This window comes from Crocodylus siamensis, chromosome 5, assembly GCF_052110815.1.
Source record: "Crocodylus siamensis isolate JL-2025a chromosome 5, ASM5211081v1, whole genome shotgun sequence".
NCBI classification, from domain to species: Eukaryota; Metazoa; Chordata; order Crocodylia; family Crocodylidae; genus Crocodylus; species Crocodylus siamensis.
In genome coordinates, this window is record NC_143399.1 from 3251692 (window position 1) to 3267404 (window position 15713).

A 15713-nucleotide genomic window follows, 5' to 3' on the forward strand; every position below is an offset into this window, starting at 1 on the left:
CCTTCATTGTCTATGAAGCTCTGATTTTTGTGCTGGAGAAGAGACCCACACAGCACATTGCTCCCTTGGGAGCTGGGCTCTCTTAGCATCCCTCCCTGGACAGTGCTGCCCGGAGCCCCGGTAGGGCCTGGTCCTGCTTGGACTGGGCTGGGGACCAGTGCACACAGGGGACTCTCGTGGATCCCGCACAAGACCCCGCTGCCCCCATCCCCGCCTGCCTAGTACCATGGCTAAAACGCAGCTCAGAGACACACGCTTGTCTCAGTGCCCAGGGGAAAATATATAATGCACTTTACCTCCATCCTTTCTCCTTATTTCCTTTGCAATTCTTTGGTCCAAGCAGGGATGAATGCACACGCACATGCATGCACACACACATGCACAGGCACACATGCACACACCTGGGCTAGCACACAGGTGCAGGAGCCAAGCAGAGAGGTGCAAAACCCTCCTGTGGCACAGGTCCCTATTCCTGACCTCCCACACCAGACACCCCCGCTCCTCTCCCCCCTCACTGCCATGACACGTGAGGCTCTCCCGGGCCCCCACGCCACCCCCGGGACCTGGTTCCCAGCCGCGATGAGCTCATGCTGCTTTATATAGCTCTTCCATCTGGCTCCCTGCCATGGCAACACGGCCGGGGGGGCCGTGCCATGAGGCACGTGGCGGCTGGATCCCCCTTGGCCACGTCCTCTCGGCTCCCGGCGGGACCCAGGTGCAAGCACCACCACCCCCTGCATACCAGACTCAGCCGGGGGTGCCTGGGGCTGGGTGCTGGCTGGTGCCACAGTGCTGTCACCTGGGTAATGGGCACAGGTGAAGGACTCCCTCATCCCCTGCATATGCCCAGATGGGCTGAATTGCACCCCGGTACCGCCAGCTCCCAGCCCCTACTTGGCCACGGTCCTATCCTCGCCTCCCCGAAGGAACGGGAGACGAACCCGCCACCCCCTCCCCAGCCTGGTCCGCAGGCTCGCTGGCTGGTGTATGGATCTGGGGGGGCCGTGGCATCACGGCTGGTTTCAGGGTCCCGCCAAGGGGCAAGGATGGAGCTGGGGGCAGAAGGTATCTGGGGCGGGGGGATAAAGGGCAGGTGTCCCCCCGCACCCAGTACCTGGTACCGCTGGACTCACACAGGTGGAAATAAGGGGGGAAATCCCAAGTGTGTCACATGTGTGCAGGTGCTTCTGTGTGTCATGCGTGTGCCCCCACACGCAATGGCGACTTACCCATCAGCAGGGCCTGCCGGAGCTCGGGGTGGCCGGCAGCGCCAGGCAGGGATCGGTACAGGGCCTCGCTCTCGACACCTTGGGGGAGAGCCGGGAGCAGAGCGTCAGCCTCGTGCCCCCGCCCTTGCACGCAGCAGGACTGGCCCCGGGCTGAGCACAGGGGGGCTCTCGCTTTGGGGGTCCCTGCCCCTCCCAAGAGCCGTGAGAGTCGGGTGTGTGCAATTGTGTGTGTGTCTGGGTGGGGGTGGGGGTGGGGCGCCCCCTGCCGGAGAGATCAGCACTTCCCGTTTTGTGAGTGTGCGAGCTTGTGAGAGTGGTGTCTGCTGCCTAATGTTGTGTGTGTGCGTACAGGTACCCTGCCCATACATGCACGTGTGTGTTGTGGCCCCTGCTGAAGAGATTCAGCACTACATATTGTGTATGTGCATGTGTGCATGCATTGGTGTGTGTGTGCACTCTCTGCTGGAGAGATTCACCGCTGCCTAACTGTGTGTGCGTACACGTGTAAGTGTATGCGTGTGTTCACACACAAACGAGTGTGGCTGTGTGTATGTTTGTGTGTGTGCTGCCTGTTGAAGAGATTCAGCACTACCTATTGTGTGTGTGCAGGCACATGCACCCATGTTTGTGTGTGTGCATATGTGTGGGTGCGCAGTGCCCTCTGCTGGAGAGATTCAGCACTGCCTATTGTGTACGCATATGCATTTATGTATGTGCTGGTGTGTGTGCGTGTGCGCACACACATGCACAACTGTGATTGTGTGTGTTTGGAGAGGGGCTTTAGCTGGAGAGATTCAGCACTGCCTCTGAATGTGCATGTGCACATGCACAAGTATGACTGTATGTGTGTGTGCGTGCGTGCATGCGTGCGTAAGTGGTGCCCTCTGCTGAAGGGATTCAGCACTGCCTGAAGGTGCAAGTGTGATTGATTGTATATGTGCGTGTGTGACAGAGAAAGAGAGGTGCCCTCTGCTGGAGATCGATGTGGCACGACCTAATTTTGTGTGTGCTGCACATGCATGTTGGGCACGTGTGCCTGTGTGCGCCTGGTGTCCCTGCTCGAGATTTAGCACGGCCCATTGTGCGTGTGCACGTGTGCGCGCAGGTGCCTGTGAGTGATGCCCTCTGCCAGCGAGATGCAGCAGTACCTAATTGTGTGTGCCGTGCACGTGTGTCATGCCCGTGCAGGTGTGCGAGCACAGCGCCCCGCTGCAGAGACCCCGTGGCTCCCCGCAGCAAGAGGGTCCGCCGGGACAGTGGCCCCCCTCCCAGCAGCATCCCCGTGACCCGAGAGCGCGGAAAACTGCCCCCTCCCCTGGCCAAGCCAGCGCCGGCTGCCCCGTACGAGGTGCCCAGACTAGGGGTGGCGCTGGGGGCCAGGCCCAAGCCAGGTCCAGCCGGGACAGCGCAGCGCTGGGCTGACAAGCAAGCCTCAAGCATGTCTGGCGTGGGCACCTCCATTTCCCACCCGCGCCCGTGGACCGGCTCAGTGGGCGCTGGCGCCAGGTGTCTGGGCCGGCTGCAGACCCCGTCGTTCTGCCTGCCGGTCATTAGCAAATCCCGGGTGTCCTGGAGCACGGACGGGTCGTGCCGGGGAGGGGGTTGCAATGCGCGGCACGACCTACCTTGTTTCTCCAAAGCTTCCAGGAGCCTCCTGATGGCCACAGGGGCTTGCTCGGGGAGAGACGTGTGCTCCGCGGCCTCCACGGGGCCTGCAGGGGAGACAGGACAAGAGGGGGTGAGTGAAGGAGGCGGAGGGCAGTGCAAAGCAGCTGGGTTTGGGGCAGAGATCCAGACCTCCTTGGCTGGACCTCCCAGACCGCCCGTCTTGGTCCTGAACCCCTCCCCTGAGGTCGGTCCAGCCCCTGCAAGCAGCCTGAGACCCCCCACAGCCTCCCTGGACGGCTGGGGTGGCCATGCCATGGGAGATGCTCTCGGCAGGGGCCCATTCAGGCCAGGCAGTCTCGCGGCGGGCCAGCCCCTCGCCCACTGCTGCCACGGAGGCAACCTGCCAGGAGCAGAAAGAGGCTGCCTGTGCTGCATCCACTGTAATGGTCCTCCTTGCTGGACCGTCTCCGCATGCCCGGGAGCTCAGTCTCGGTGTCTGGACCTTGCACTTCATCACTGCGAATGGGTCTGTGCTGCACTCCCAACACGTGCTAAGCGTGCACCAAGGTCTTGGCATTGCCCGGGCTCCACAGGGGCACTAATGCAGGGATGCACCTCTCCCGGACATCACAGACCCCCTCCCGAGAGGCCGCTCTGTCCGGCCCACCCACCGCCACTCCGTCCCCAAACGACCCGGCGGACAATGCCGTGCATGCCTGGCCCTGCATCAGCCCAGCACTTGGTGCAATAAGAGATCCCCCAAAGATCTCTGGGCCTGGCTTTACAAGTCCGAACGCAACTCTCCGCAGAGGAGATGCCACATGCAGAGGGTCCGTCACGTGGAGGGGGGCCCGTGGGCCTGATCTGGGCACGGAGCACTCATCCAGCCTGCACGGCCGAGGAGACTGACAGAGAGTCTCCACCCCCGGTGCACAGGGGTGGGTCCAGGCGGGTGCAGTGGTGCATCTGCACCCCCCTTGGATTCCTGCTCTGCCCAAAGCTGCTTTGCAGAGGCTGCCCAGCCGGGGGGGGCTCCCCTGGGGGAACACCCAGCGGGCCCCGCTACCCCCTCTGCTCCCTGGACTCTCCCAGCACCGCCCAGAGCCGCCCCGGGAACACCCTGGGTTCCGCGTGGCAAGGAAAGGGACTTGTCTCTCCGCCGCCGGACGGCTTGAGTTTCTCCTGGCAGGAAGGGCTGTGCGCTGACGCAGGGCCTGGCCCAGACAGGGAAGCTAAACCTGGTTTCACTTAGTATCCCGAGTTGAAAGAAGAGCCAGCAAGTTCCCAGCCGGGGGGACCGGACCCTTTCCAGCTGCTCCCCACAGCCGCGGCTGCGGCCAGCTCCTAGCAAGTTATCCTAGGGGCATGGGGGGGCAGAGCCTGGGGGCTTCATCATCCTGCCCAAGGCCACTGCCATGGGATATAGAGCCTGTTACCCCTCGGTGTGCGGACACGCTGCTCTCCCTGTGCATTAGCTGCGCAAGCCGACACATCGTGCAGATTTCTGCCCACCCTGCGCTAGCACAGCCCCGGGGGCAAGACAGCCAGCCCCCATCGCCCCCTCGCCGGCAGCCCCATTCGCCGTGTGCCCGTCACAGCTGGATGCGGTGCCGCTGGCAGCGGCTACAAGCTACATACCAATGCAGAGACCTCCAGCGCTACCGGCCTGAGGGGCTGCAGCTTGAATCAGAGTCGGGCCTTGCCGGCTCAGCCTGACACACCCCGAGCCCCCAGGGACCGGGCCCAGAGGGGACATGCACACAAAAACAGTGAGATCCCACACCTCCTGGGGCAATGAGTTCCACCAGTTAACTCCGCTTTGCAGTAAAAAGTCCTTTCTTGTTCGTTTTAAGCCTGTCACCTGCTAATTTCAGCGGTGCCCCCTCTTTCTAGTGCTCCGGGACTTGGTGAACAACAGGCCCCTGCTCCCCGTGTCCACCCCCTTGGCAATTTTATAGACCTCCCCCCAGCCCCCTCCTTTCCCGACACAAGAGCCCTAAGCGTGTTTAGTCTCTCCGGGTCCAGCACCAGCCCCCCATCGTGTTGGCTGCCTTTCTCCAAGCCTTTTCTAAGGCTCCTCCACTCCTCCATGAACCCAGAGCCCAGGCACAGGCCCGGGCTCCCTTCCTACCCCCCACCGTCGCATTTCTAGCCAGGCAGCAATGAGAGACTCACTCGACTTCATCGGTCATTATCTTCTACCTGATCCCTACTAAGCAATTTATCCCTCTTCTTTTTCATGGTCTCCATGTGCCACCCAACAAGCTCGCCCTGGCTCTGCCATGCTGCTGCCTGTTGGCTGCTCCTGGTCACGAAGCTCCTATTTCGCAGCCCCACAGATGGCGTTTACCTCCCTGCAATGAAGTTATATTTGTTTTTGCTTCAGTCTTAAACTGAAGAATCCAGGCCCCTACTCCAGCCTTTGCAACGGCTGACCTCACAGCCTGGCAGGGCGCGGGGAGTGTGACCTGCCAAGTGCGACTAACATTTGGCAAAGGCTCTCGGCCTCCTTCCGCCTGCTGCTGTGCTCTGGGGCCAGCTGCTGGGATGGAAACGGGCACTGAATCCCACCCGGTTCGGTGGCCCCACCCCAGGCCTGGCCAGCCCTCTCCCCGGCTAGGTCCCAGCCTCTCTTTTTCCTGCCTGGGTGGGAGAGCGGGGGTATCCCTCCTCAAGCACCTCAGAGCATGCACTAGCAACCGAGGGCAGGCGTTGAACTCTCCCGCCTCCCTGGGCTTTGAAACAGGACGGGCCAAGAGCTACACCAGCTGAAAGCACCAGGTCAGCGGGGAGTCAGCCGAGGCCAGGAGCAAGGCGGACCAGGAGCCGGGCTGTTAAGGGACCAGTTTGCAGCTGGGAGGATCAATTTGCAGCTGAGCTAATAGGGGACAATTTGTGGGGACCAGTTTGCAGTTGCAAGGACCAGTTTGCTGCTAGGCTGATAGGGGGCCAGTTTTCAGCTGAGCAGATAGGGGACCAGTTTGCAACTGCAAGGACCAGTTTGCAGCTAGACTGATAGTAAACCAGTTTGGGGGGAGCTGTTTGCAGCTGTGAGGACCAGTTTGCAGCTGGCCTGATAGGGGACCAGCTTGCGGGGGTCTAGTTTGCAGTTGCAAGGACCAGTTTGCAGCTGAGCAGATAGGGGACCAGTTTGGGGGGACCAGTTTGCAGACACAGGATGAGGCCCCTGGCTGCAGAAAAGCCTCTCTCTCGAAGGGCTGCGGGTACAGGCGGCCGCTCCAGGCGTGGCTGGAAGCCACCGAGCGCTGAGCGGCGAGGTTCACAGGGGCATCTGGGACCACGAGCACGAAGGCTGAGCGTCGGCTCCTCACGCCGCACCTCCCTCGCTGCCCAAAACTGCCTTCTGACTCAGCACGTCTGCGCCCCGGCCGCTCGGAGCCACAGCCCAGCGGAAAAGCACACGGCCTCTTTCTCTCCCTCTCTTGCCGGCCAGCCCGGCTCGGGGCCAGGCCTGTCCCAGCTCCTGCAACCTCTCCAGCAGCGCTTCTCAGCTGCGTTAGACTGGGGGGAAGATGCTGGCCGTTTTCCCTTGCGGTTTTTCCCTAGAGCCACTCTTCTGTTGCAGAGAACTCAGCGAGCCCCCGATGGGGCCGAGGGGTTTGGATGCTCTGGCTTCCTATGTGACATCGCGGGGTTTATCCCGTGGATCACCTCTGCACACGTCGTGGTGCTCCCTGAATGGATCTCGAGGCACCCCGGGGGCTGCGGCACCCGGCTGAGAATCACCGGCCTGTGTGATGTGTTTATGGCTCGGGGGTGCATGATCCCGAGCAGCCCTTGAAGCGCTGCCAGGGGAAGTTATTCCAGCCATCACCTGGGCCTAGGTCTCTGCTGGCCCGAGGTCCCCCGTTCTCGCAGGCACTGACTCGTGTGGGATTCGGGCGACTGTCCCCGGGAGCAATGCAGACCTACTGTGATCCAGGGCCCTGTCCCTACCCCCTCGGCTGTGCAGAAGCGCTGGCCCAGGCGTCACGAGTTCGGCGCTGACTCTCTCTCTGGCTCCCTCCCAGCACTGGGACGGTTTCTCCCTGGCAAGAGCACGCAAAGGACATGCCGACTCCTTCTGAGTTCGAGGCGCTCGTCTAACGGGGGAGAGCTGGTGGAGGCACTGGGTCTGGGAGGGGACGGGTTTGATCCTGCCTCGGGGGGCTGGACTAGGAGTGACCCTTGCAGACCCCTTCCAGCCCTGCTGTGCTCGGACTCGACGCCCCGGGGGCTTAGCACTGATTTACGGGGCAGTGGAGCAGCCCTCGGCCTGCCGCCACCTCTCCATGCGTCCGTAAGGCCTTGGGAAGCTGCACGTGAGCCAGTCTGGGCTCCCAGCTATGGCTCTGTGCATCAGTGGAGGAAAAAAATCAGGGCACAGGAATGGAAAAAAATATCAGGCTTTTCTTGTGCCAAGAGATTGGATCTGGCTCACAAAGGTCTGACCGGTCCATGCTCTATTCATGGGGTGCTGCTGCCCGCAAGCCCGCAGCTCTGCCGACTCTCCCCGTGCCACTGATCTCTGTGCTCGGCGGCAGCACGGTTTTCGGTGCAAGCTGCATTTGGGGGTAAGGGCGTAGCGTGGGGCAGTGGCAGGGGGATCCGTGCCCCGCGGCAGTGGTTGGCTGTTAGACCAGGCCGGCGAGCCCTGGGGGAGGATGGACAGTGCATCCTGCATCCAGGCACGGGGCACTGGATGAGAGAGACGGCGAGCTGGATGGGCCCTCCAGAAATCATCTAGACCGACCCCGGGGCGGATCGGGGGTGCAGTGGTGGACTTGCACCCTGCTTTGCTTCCGGCTCCACCCAAAATTTAAAATCAACCTCCTGGCCGTGGCATTTCTAGCCAGGCAGCAGCGAGGGAGTGACTTGACTTCATAGCTCATCATCCTTTACCTGATCCCTATTAAACTCCTTATTCTACAGGTGTGAATGACTCTCCTTTTTGGAGAGTCATTCACCATCCACCCACCAAGCTCGCCCTGGTTCTGCCATGCTGCTGCCTGTTGGCTGCTCCTGGCCACAAAGCTCCTATTTCGCAGCCCTGCAGACTGTTTTAACTCACTCCAGTGAGGTTATATTTGTTTTTGCTTCAATCTTAAATGGAATAATCCAACCCCCAGCCCCTTAGTAACGCTGCTAGATTATTTTTTATGGGAGGAACATGTGTGTTGTGTTACATGCGAACACGCACCTCACCCTTTGCACCCCACTTGTCAAAACCCTCGATCCACCCACGGTCCAACCCCCGCCCGAGGCAGGATCAGCTCTGTCCAAACCAGGCCAGGCCAAGCCACTGTCAATGCAAAGTGACCCCAGTCACGCAGCGCAGGGCATCACACCTGCCCCAGCCACGAGGAAGGCAGGGGGACCACGGCTGCCAACCTCCTGCTGCTTCAAAGGGTGTTAATATCTGCTCCAAAGATTCCTGGCGCAGGCCATGGCCCCGCTGCAGAGGAAAGCAACCCCTCTCCTCCAGTTTGTCCCAGTCTGAGCATGGGGTCAAATGCCTTCCTGACCCCCATTTTGGCATCAGCCTGACCCTGACTGGAGGGGCGAGACCCCCCGCCAGGACTCTCGGGGTTGAAGTCCCAGAGCAGCACTGGCACAGCCCAGGTCGGACTGGAGGAGGAAGATGCTCCCGAGTCCATGTCTGCAAAGGGGTATGCGAGTGAGGGAACCACCTCGTCCAGCACAGACGCACACAGCGAGGGGCATCCCCTGCTTCGCAGCCCCCTGCCTCTCCCAGCGGCCCAGACACCATGAAGCAAATCCAGGAATGGAGGATGCCAGCTGTGTAAAATCCACCCCCTTGCTCCAGCAGAGCAAGGGAAGGCATCCGGGGCAGTGTGACCTCGCAGCAGCGGCTGGCTTCGGGTGGAAGAGGCTTCTCCATAAAACCCCCTGGGGGGAAGGAAAGCGGGGGCAGGAAGGGCTGAAAGGGCCCAGCCCCCTCCGCATCCACATTGCTGAGCTCTCCTGGGTCTCATCAAGAGCAAAGCTCTGTGGACCTGACCAGGCCTGGCTAAATCCACTGGGAAGGCACGCTCGCCTGGCTGTATCGGGGTCTTCCTCTCCCACCATGGACGTGTCCGGGTGCAATCCTCCTGGTGACCCTCGGGCCCCTCTGCGTGGACTCCACGCTGCGCTGGGGATATGAAAAGCTCGGGAATGCAAGGCCTTTCCTCCACTCCCTGCATCCTTTTGATTTATTCATCTGGCTGGAGAAGACCGAGCAGCAGCGACCACAGCTCCTATTTTGGACTAAATGGGGCATTGATCACCTCTCCCCACTGGCCATGGCGTGGGGGGACTCTTAAAAGGGGCCTGCAATGGGAAATGCACGCAGAGGCTTTCATTTCTGCTTCTCCAGGAGACAGGCGGAAATGTCCCGGGGCCTTTCCCTTCATCGCGCCCAGAGGGATGGGAGGAGCGGGGGGATGCTGGACTCGCACGGGCGGTGAGAGAAAAGCAAGCGAGCAGACAGGAAAGCTTGCAAAGAACATTTTTTCCAACCATTTAGTTGGCCTAATAAAAAAAAACCACATTTACCCAAAGAACCTGGTCAGTGGATGGGAAGGAGCTCGTGCATCCTTCACCCTGGGGAAGGAGCTTTTGCTACCCTGGGCTTTGCCCTGTGCGAGGCCTATTTAACAGCAAGGGCTTGAAGAAAGGATCTCTATCTGAGCAGCAGCCGTGTCCCCCAGCCACGGTGGGAAGCTCTGCTGCTCGGCTGGGCCCGCTCCATCCTCCAACCAAACTGTCTTGGTGACGGGGCGTAGGGGGAGGGCGCGTGGAGCTTTGCCCGTGAGCGAGAGAAAAGGGAGCAGAAAGCAGAGCAGCACATCAGGCAGAAGAGCCCAGGGCAGGGAGGAGCAAGCACAGGCAGACTGGCAGGGAGCAGAAAGCCGTAGGCATATCCATTCGTCTCCCCTCCGGGGCGCAGCCCGCTGGACCACGCTGCCACCGGTGATGCCGGCGGCGATGGCGGGTCTGGAGATGAGGGGCGCGGAGGGTTTGCAGGCCAAAGGCGGCGCAGGACCTGGCCGGGAGAGAGGGCGCCCTTCTGGCTCCGCCGGGCTGGCACACGACAGAGCCAGCGATGCTGCCACATTGCCACGCCGCTCCCCAGGGGAGACGAGCCGCACTGTGCCAGGCACTGTACAAACCACGGCTCGCAACCCCAGCGGCGACAGTGGGACGAGCTCCGTGGCAAAGCGACCCCGATCAGCAGGAGAGAGCCGATTATCTGTGAGGCCCGTTAAACACCCGCCACGCCGGTGCTGCCGGCCTTGCTCTTATCTCCCGTTTAAATAGCAACAGCGCTGAGCTCCCAGAGGCCGACGTGGGGCCCGGCAGCCTCCGCCGTCCGAGTGCTTTCCGAGGGTCGGGGCTGTGTCCGTGCCCTGCTGTGGCTGAGGGACAGCGACCTCAGCGTCACGTTTGCACTCAGGAGAAGCCCTGCTGGGAGGGAGACCACGGACTCCGAGTCCACGCTTGAGGCGGGATCCCGTCAGTCCCGTTTATCTTGCGAGCTCCTGACAGGGACCGGCGTCCCCGGGAGCGTGCATCCAGGCGTCCACGACCGGGCTGGGCGGGAGGAAGGAAGCGGTGTGGCTGCAGCTTGACAGAGAGGTGAGGTAACATGACCGAGGCCACATGGGGACGCCAGTGGCAGAGCCAGGAATGGCCCCAGACCCTGTTGAGTCCCAGTCAAGGCCTGCCCCCCTGCCATATGTGTCCTGCTGCTGCACTCCCTGCCCTTTGCTTTCCACAACAGGCCGTGGGGAGGGGACCGGGCCCCTGGGCTGCTGGCAGCGGTGCCTGCAAACCATCCCCTAAAAGCCACAACCGACGCTCGGCGTAACTCTTCATAGGGTCTTTGCAATCTCAGGCTGGAAGAGGCCTCAGGAGGTCACAGCGAGTGCAGCCCGCCATTCCAGGCAGGATCAGCCCAGCCATGGGTCGGTCCAGCCTGCTCTTGACAACTGCCTGGGATGGAGACTCCCCACCTCTCTAGGTGCCTGGTCCAGTGCATGGCCCCCCTCAGAGTCACAAAGTCCCTCCCAATCTCCAGCCTCAGTTTCCCCTGCTGCAGCTTGAGGGCATTGCTCCTAGTCCTGTCCCCTGCAGCCACAGTGAAAACCCCATCTCCGTCCTCTCTGTAATCGCCTTCCAAGTTGTTGAAGGCCATTATCAAATCCTCCTCAGCCTCCCCTTCTCCAGACCCAACCACCGCAGCTCTGCCAGCCCATCCTCATCAGTCGTGCCTCCTGACCCCTGATCATTTGGGTTGCTCTGTGCTGGGATTTCCAGCCAGTATGACCGGTCATGCTGACAAAAGCCCTTGCCCAGGGGTTGGCAATATTTGGGAGCCGCAGGTCAAATCAGAGCAGCTCCAGCTGGAGGAAGGCTGCCCCGGCTCCCTGCCCCAGTACCAGCCCCCAGTGCTCTGGTTTTTCAGTCTGGAGGATGTTGCTGGAGCCAGGCTGCAGGTCGCCGACCCCTAACAGCGAGGACTTTGCACTGCTAACGCTCTGCCCAGAACAGGGGAGGGCAGCACCCCAAATCCTCCTCGAGCTGCCCCATCCTGGACCCGCATGGCTCTTCCAGACAGAGACGAGCTTCCTCCTGGCCACCGCCGCTGCCTCCACCAAGGCTGCTCTTCATTTCCCAGCAAGGGAAGCTTCCCATCCGGGCATCCCAAACCAAACGGGCCTCCATGTTGTCAGGCTCCAGGACCCCCCCTTGGACAATGCCAGCTCTGCTTTCGCTCGTCTCTTGGCTGCGGTGAAAGGCTAGAGCAAGTCTTGGGTTGGGAGGAGACGGCAGGTTTTGACCCTCTGGATTCCTGTTCAAAATCTCTGGGTTGCTCTTGTGAATACACATAGGTGCTTGCTACCGGTGCTTAGGTTGCGTGGGCCCCCGCGGCGCCCTTCAGAGGCTCTCCCAGCACCCCAGAGTCACCTCGGTCGAGAATCACGTAGGACGCTTGGAGAGGAGTCTCCACTGGCCTCCTTTCAAGCAACGCATTTCCCCTCTGCCCACATTTATTCAACAGGGGCCGAGCCTGAGCAGGTGACAGAGGTGCAGATGGGTCTACAGGACGGAGGCTTGTGCCTGGGTTGGAAGCAGGCGACAAGTGACCTGACATCCTCCACGAGCTGCTGCCTCCATCTCCCCAGCCGGCGGTCAGCGGTTCTCCTGACTCGCGATCAATGGCAGCGGGGGGAGAAGGGTCTCTCCTTTGTCCAGGTGCTCATGAGAGGCCCGCATGGCACCTAACGAAGCAGGTGGACGAGTGTGTGCCAGGCTACCTGCCCTCCACGCTTCAGCTGGGTGCATGCCATCTCTCCGCACCCCAGCTCCCACTGCAGAGGCTCTCGGCACCCGTGCTCAGGGGAGACCTGGGGGCAGCATAGGGCCAGTGACACACAGCTGAGCCATTCCAGCAGCATCAGAGGGCAAGGCCGTGCAGCAGACTTAGCAGCCATGTGAGCAGCGGGAAGTCCCCATCTTGCATCAGCCAACCAGGGACAAATTGCAATGCTGCATCCTGCTCCTCTCTCCCCACCGACACTGGAGGCTCCTGGCTTCAATACTCAAGCTCTGCGCGCCCAGCGATTGCAGAGAACGGTAGTAGCGTAGACAGGACCCAGCCGCAACCTTGCTGAAAGCTCCAGCAGCCCTGCCCTGTTACGGGGACACAGGTCCCGTGTCTAGTACAGCATCAAGCCGTGCCCCAGCACGGGGGAACTGATATTACAGGCGCCGGCAGAGACAGGCCGGTGCGGCAGGCGGGTCCTGGACGGCAGCTGGGAAGGGAACGGCGCCCTTTGTCCCAGCCCGACCCTGCTCGCACGAACCGGGGGCTCTCTGCGTGCCCATCTCTGCCAATACCCAGAGCCCTGCTCTCAACACCTGCCAGCCTGGAAGAGGGTCCTTGCAAACACCTGGCGCCCAACTGCGGCTGGGTCTCTCCGCAAGCGTGGAGGAGCTTCTGCAAGTACCAGAGCAAGGGAGGGCAGGCGGAGCATTTTGCGGGGAGAGCACGGGGTGTGCACCGCCTGCTGCGGGGAACGGCAGGACAGAGCCACAACGCCGTGCACCCCGGAAGGCCGGGGGTGTTGCTTTGGCACCTGGGGCAGCGGGTTGCCGCGAGACCCCCAGGCCTCGCCACTCCCTGCTCACAGCCATGGTGCCGCGTGGCTGCATCCTGCCCCGAGTTAGAGGGGTTCAAGAGCCAAGGTTGCGGGGGACAGGAGTGCCCTTCTCCTCCGCACGAGGCTGGCATGTGCTTCCCTCCAAGCCCCAAGGCACTTACCTCGAAGCTGGCCGGCAGGAGCCCCAGGTGGGGCGGGTGGCACGGGCCGGGGCCTGGCTTTGGGGGCGATGGCCATGACCCTGACGGGCCCCACGTACTCCACGTAGGTGCCTGGGAAGTCTCCGCGCTCCTTGGTGCGCTCGTTGAGGCCGCTGAGCCAGCCCTGGGGGCTCCGCTCGCCCCCCTCGGGCAGCCCTGCCACGCTCACCGTCAGCAGGTCCCCGGGGGCCAGCGCCAGGTCTTCGTCCCGCGCCTTTTGGTACTCGTACAGCGCCCGGTACTGCAGCCCATCCTGCGAGGCCATGGCTGGCGGGGCTGGGCTGGGGCCCTCACTCGGCCGGCATCGAGGGTGCGGAGAGCGGGGGAAGGTCTTGGCTTCCCCAAGGTCCCCGTCTCTGCGGGGGCGAGAGAGGAGCTGGGTCAGGGGCTCAGCAGCTCCATCCTGTCCCAGAAGCAGGCAGGAGCCGGGGGGCTGGCGGGAGCTGGCTCCGTTGCAGCCAGGGGCGCCGAGAAAGCCGCGGCGGGGGCCTCCGGCGGAGGGTGCGTGGCGCGCTCCTGGCCCCCCCGGCTCAGGCGCAGCCGGGACCACCCCAGTCCCTGCCAGCGCCTCGCCAGCCCCGGGGAGCGGAAGCTAGCTGGCTGAAGGGGGAGTGGGGGGGGGGCCGCCTTTCCCCGCCTTCGGGGGCAAGCGCACACACAGACATGCCCAAATGCACAGGCACACATTTCCACGGGCAAGCCAACGCCTGCCCGCACACACGAACACACGCACTTGCTCATGCATGCACACACGCACAAACGCACCCGCACCCGCACGCCCCCCGGCTAACCCCCCCATCAGGGCGCCCGCAGCCCGCCTCACCGCGCCGCGCCGCGCCGCGCCACGTCCCGGCTCCCGGGCGGCCTGCGGAGGCTCCCGCGGGCCGGGCAGGGGCTGCCTCCCGCACCCGCTCCCGCACCCGCGGCCCCGGCCGCTCCCGCACTGCCGCACGCCTTATACGCTTCGTGCGGTGACGTCAGCGGCACCCCTCCCCCTGGCGGCGCCGGCGCGGGCTGCGGCGGGGCCGGCGCGGGGCGCGGGGCGCGGGGCGCGGGGGGGGGGGGCAATGGAGCAGCGTCCCCGGGCCGCAGCCCGGCTCGAACCCCGGCGGGGGCGGGGAGAGGGAGCCGCGGGGCGGGGAGCAGGGAAGGGCAGGGCCGCGCTGGGGTGCGGACCCGGCCCGGCTGGAGCCCGGACTGGCCCCGTTCGGGCAAACCCTCGTCTGAGCGCAGCGCCGGGCTGTAACAGATGCTCCGGGGACCCCGGGCCGACGCCGGGCCCCGCTGCGGAGCGAGCAAACGCCCCCAGTCCAGACCAGTCGGCCCACGGGGTACGATCAGCCCCAGACAACGTCCAGCCTCGGAGCAAAACGACCGTCACCCCGACACAGCACCAGGCAGCGCCCCCGGAACCTGCCCCAGGGAAAGCAGGGTGCGGTGGAGGCCCATGTCCTGGCGATGCAAAACGCTGGTGATATGCAGCCCAGAGACCCCTGCTACAGGGGAAGGCAAAACCCACCAGTCCAGACCAGGCTGACCACAGGGGGAAATCCCATCCTGCCCCAGTGCAGCACGGGTCTGAGCCTGAGTGCAGGGGCAAGACCCTCCGGCCAAGACCCTCCAGCCAGCACGACGGGACCCCACCAAAGCCAACGCGGGGGATCAAGGCACGCTCAGGGCCTCTGGCTTCGGCTGCAGCGATAACCCGAGCAGCGTGCGTCAAGCTGCCCTGCGCGGAGCCGCTGGCACCGGGCAGAGGGAGCTAATCATTACCCGCCGCCTGGCTGCGGATGGGGAAACGCGCTCGCTGCCCGGGCTTTGGTGCCAGCCAGCAGCAGCCCCGTGGGGCCGTATCAGGGGTGCTTGGACATGTAGGACAGGAGGAAAGGTCCGAGGGAGGGGGAGAGGTCGTGCTCGTGTCTGTCTGGGGCTGGGGACAGTCATGGTCACATGCAGGCCGTGGAAGGCTGCAGGGACCCCCGTGCATCCCGTGCCCTGCCACAGACGTCCTGCCCAGCCTGGGGCACATCACTTCGCCTGGCTCTACCTCCACCCTGCTCCATACCAGGGTTTTGTGCCTCGGTGACCAGGACACGCTCAGGCTCACGTGTGTGGGTGGCCAGATCCAAGTCAGCAGCAGCCCCCTGCCTGCCCTAACCAGGCCCAGGCCCAGGCCCCAGGGTGCTAGGCGCTGTACAAACACATAGCTGGGGCTCAGCTGCCTGCCCAACACATCACGCTCCATCCAAGCAGGCAAAGGCTCTGCTTGGGTTGATCCTTTTATGGCTTTCTGGGTTGGCCTTCTCCAGTGGTCTGGGATGGATGGATGAGTCCCATGAGCTCAACAAGCAGCAGGAGCTGGTGGGGGCCGGTCCTGCTTCCCATGAGGATGGGATCTTTATCGTGGGAGCAGCCCAGAGCTTGGGGCACAGGCAGGGAACCTGGAAATGGGAGCAGCTGGGGGAGAAGATGCCTTCCCCACCGGGAACCCGACAGAAGAGAAACCC

The 15713-nt window shown here is 63.1% G+C and overlaps 1 protein-coding gene across 3 annotated transcripts in view; it reads right to left on the reverse strand.

Moving 5' to 3' along the window:
• The window catches only part of PIK3R3 (phosphoinositide-3-kinase regulatory subunit 3), a 129896-nt gene extending 115722 nt beyond the window's left edge, over positions 1-14174 (reverse strand). The window contains exons 1-4 of one of the 3 annotated variants that reach the window (XM_090050402.1): positions 14030-14174; positions 13168-13562; positions 2855-2941; positions 1230-1307 (exon numbers count right to left, since the gene is read on the reverse strand). In XM_090050402.1, the coding sequence (XP_089906528.1) occupies positions 1230-1307; positions 2855-2941; positions 13168-13471 (469 nt within the window). In that variant the 5' untranslated portion in view covers positions 13472-13562; positions 14030-14174. The remainder of the gene's footprint in view (positions 1-1229; positions 1308-2854; positions 2942-13167; positions 13563-14029) is intronic. The other 2 variants (XM_090050403.1, XM_090050404.1) reach the window with 2 other exon arrangements.
• Between the last annotated feature and the right edge of the window lie 1539 nt (positions 14175-15713).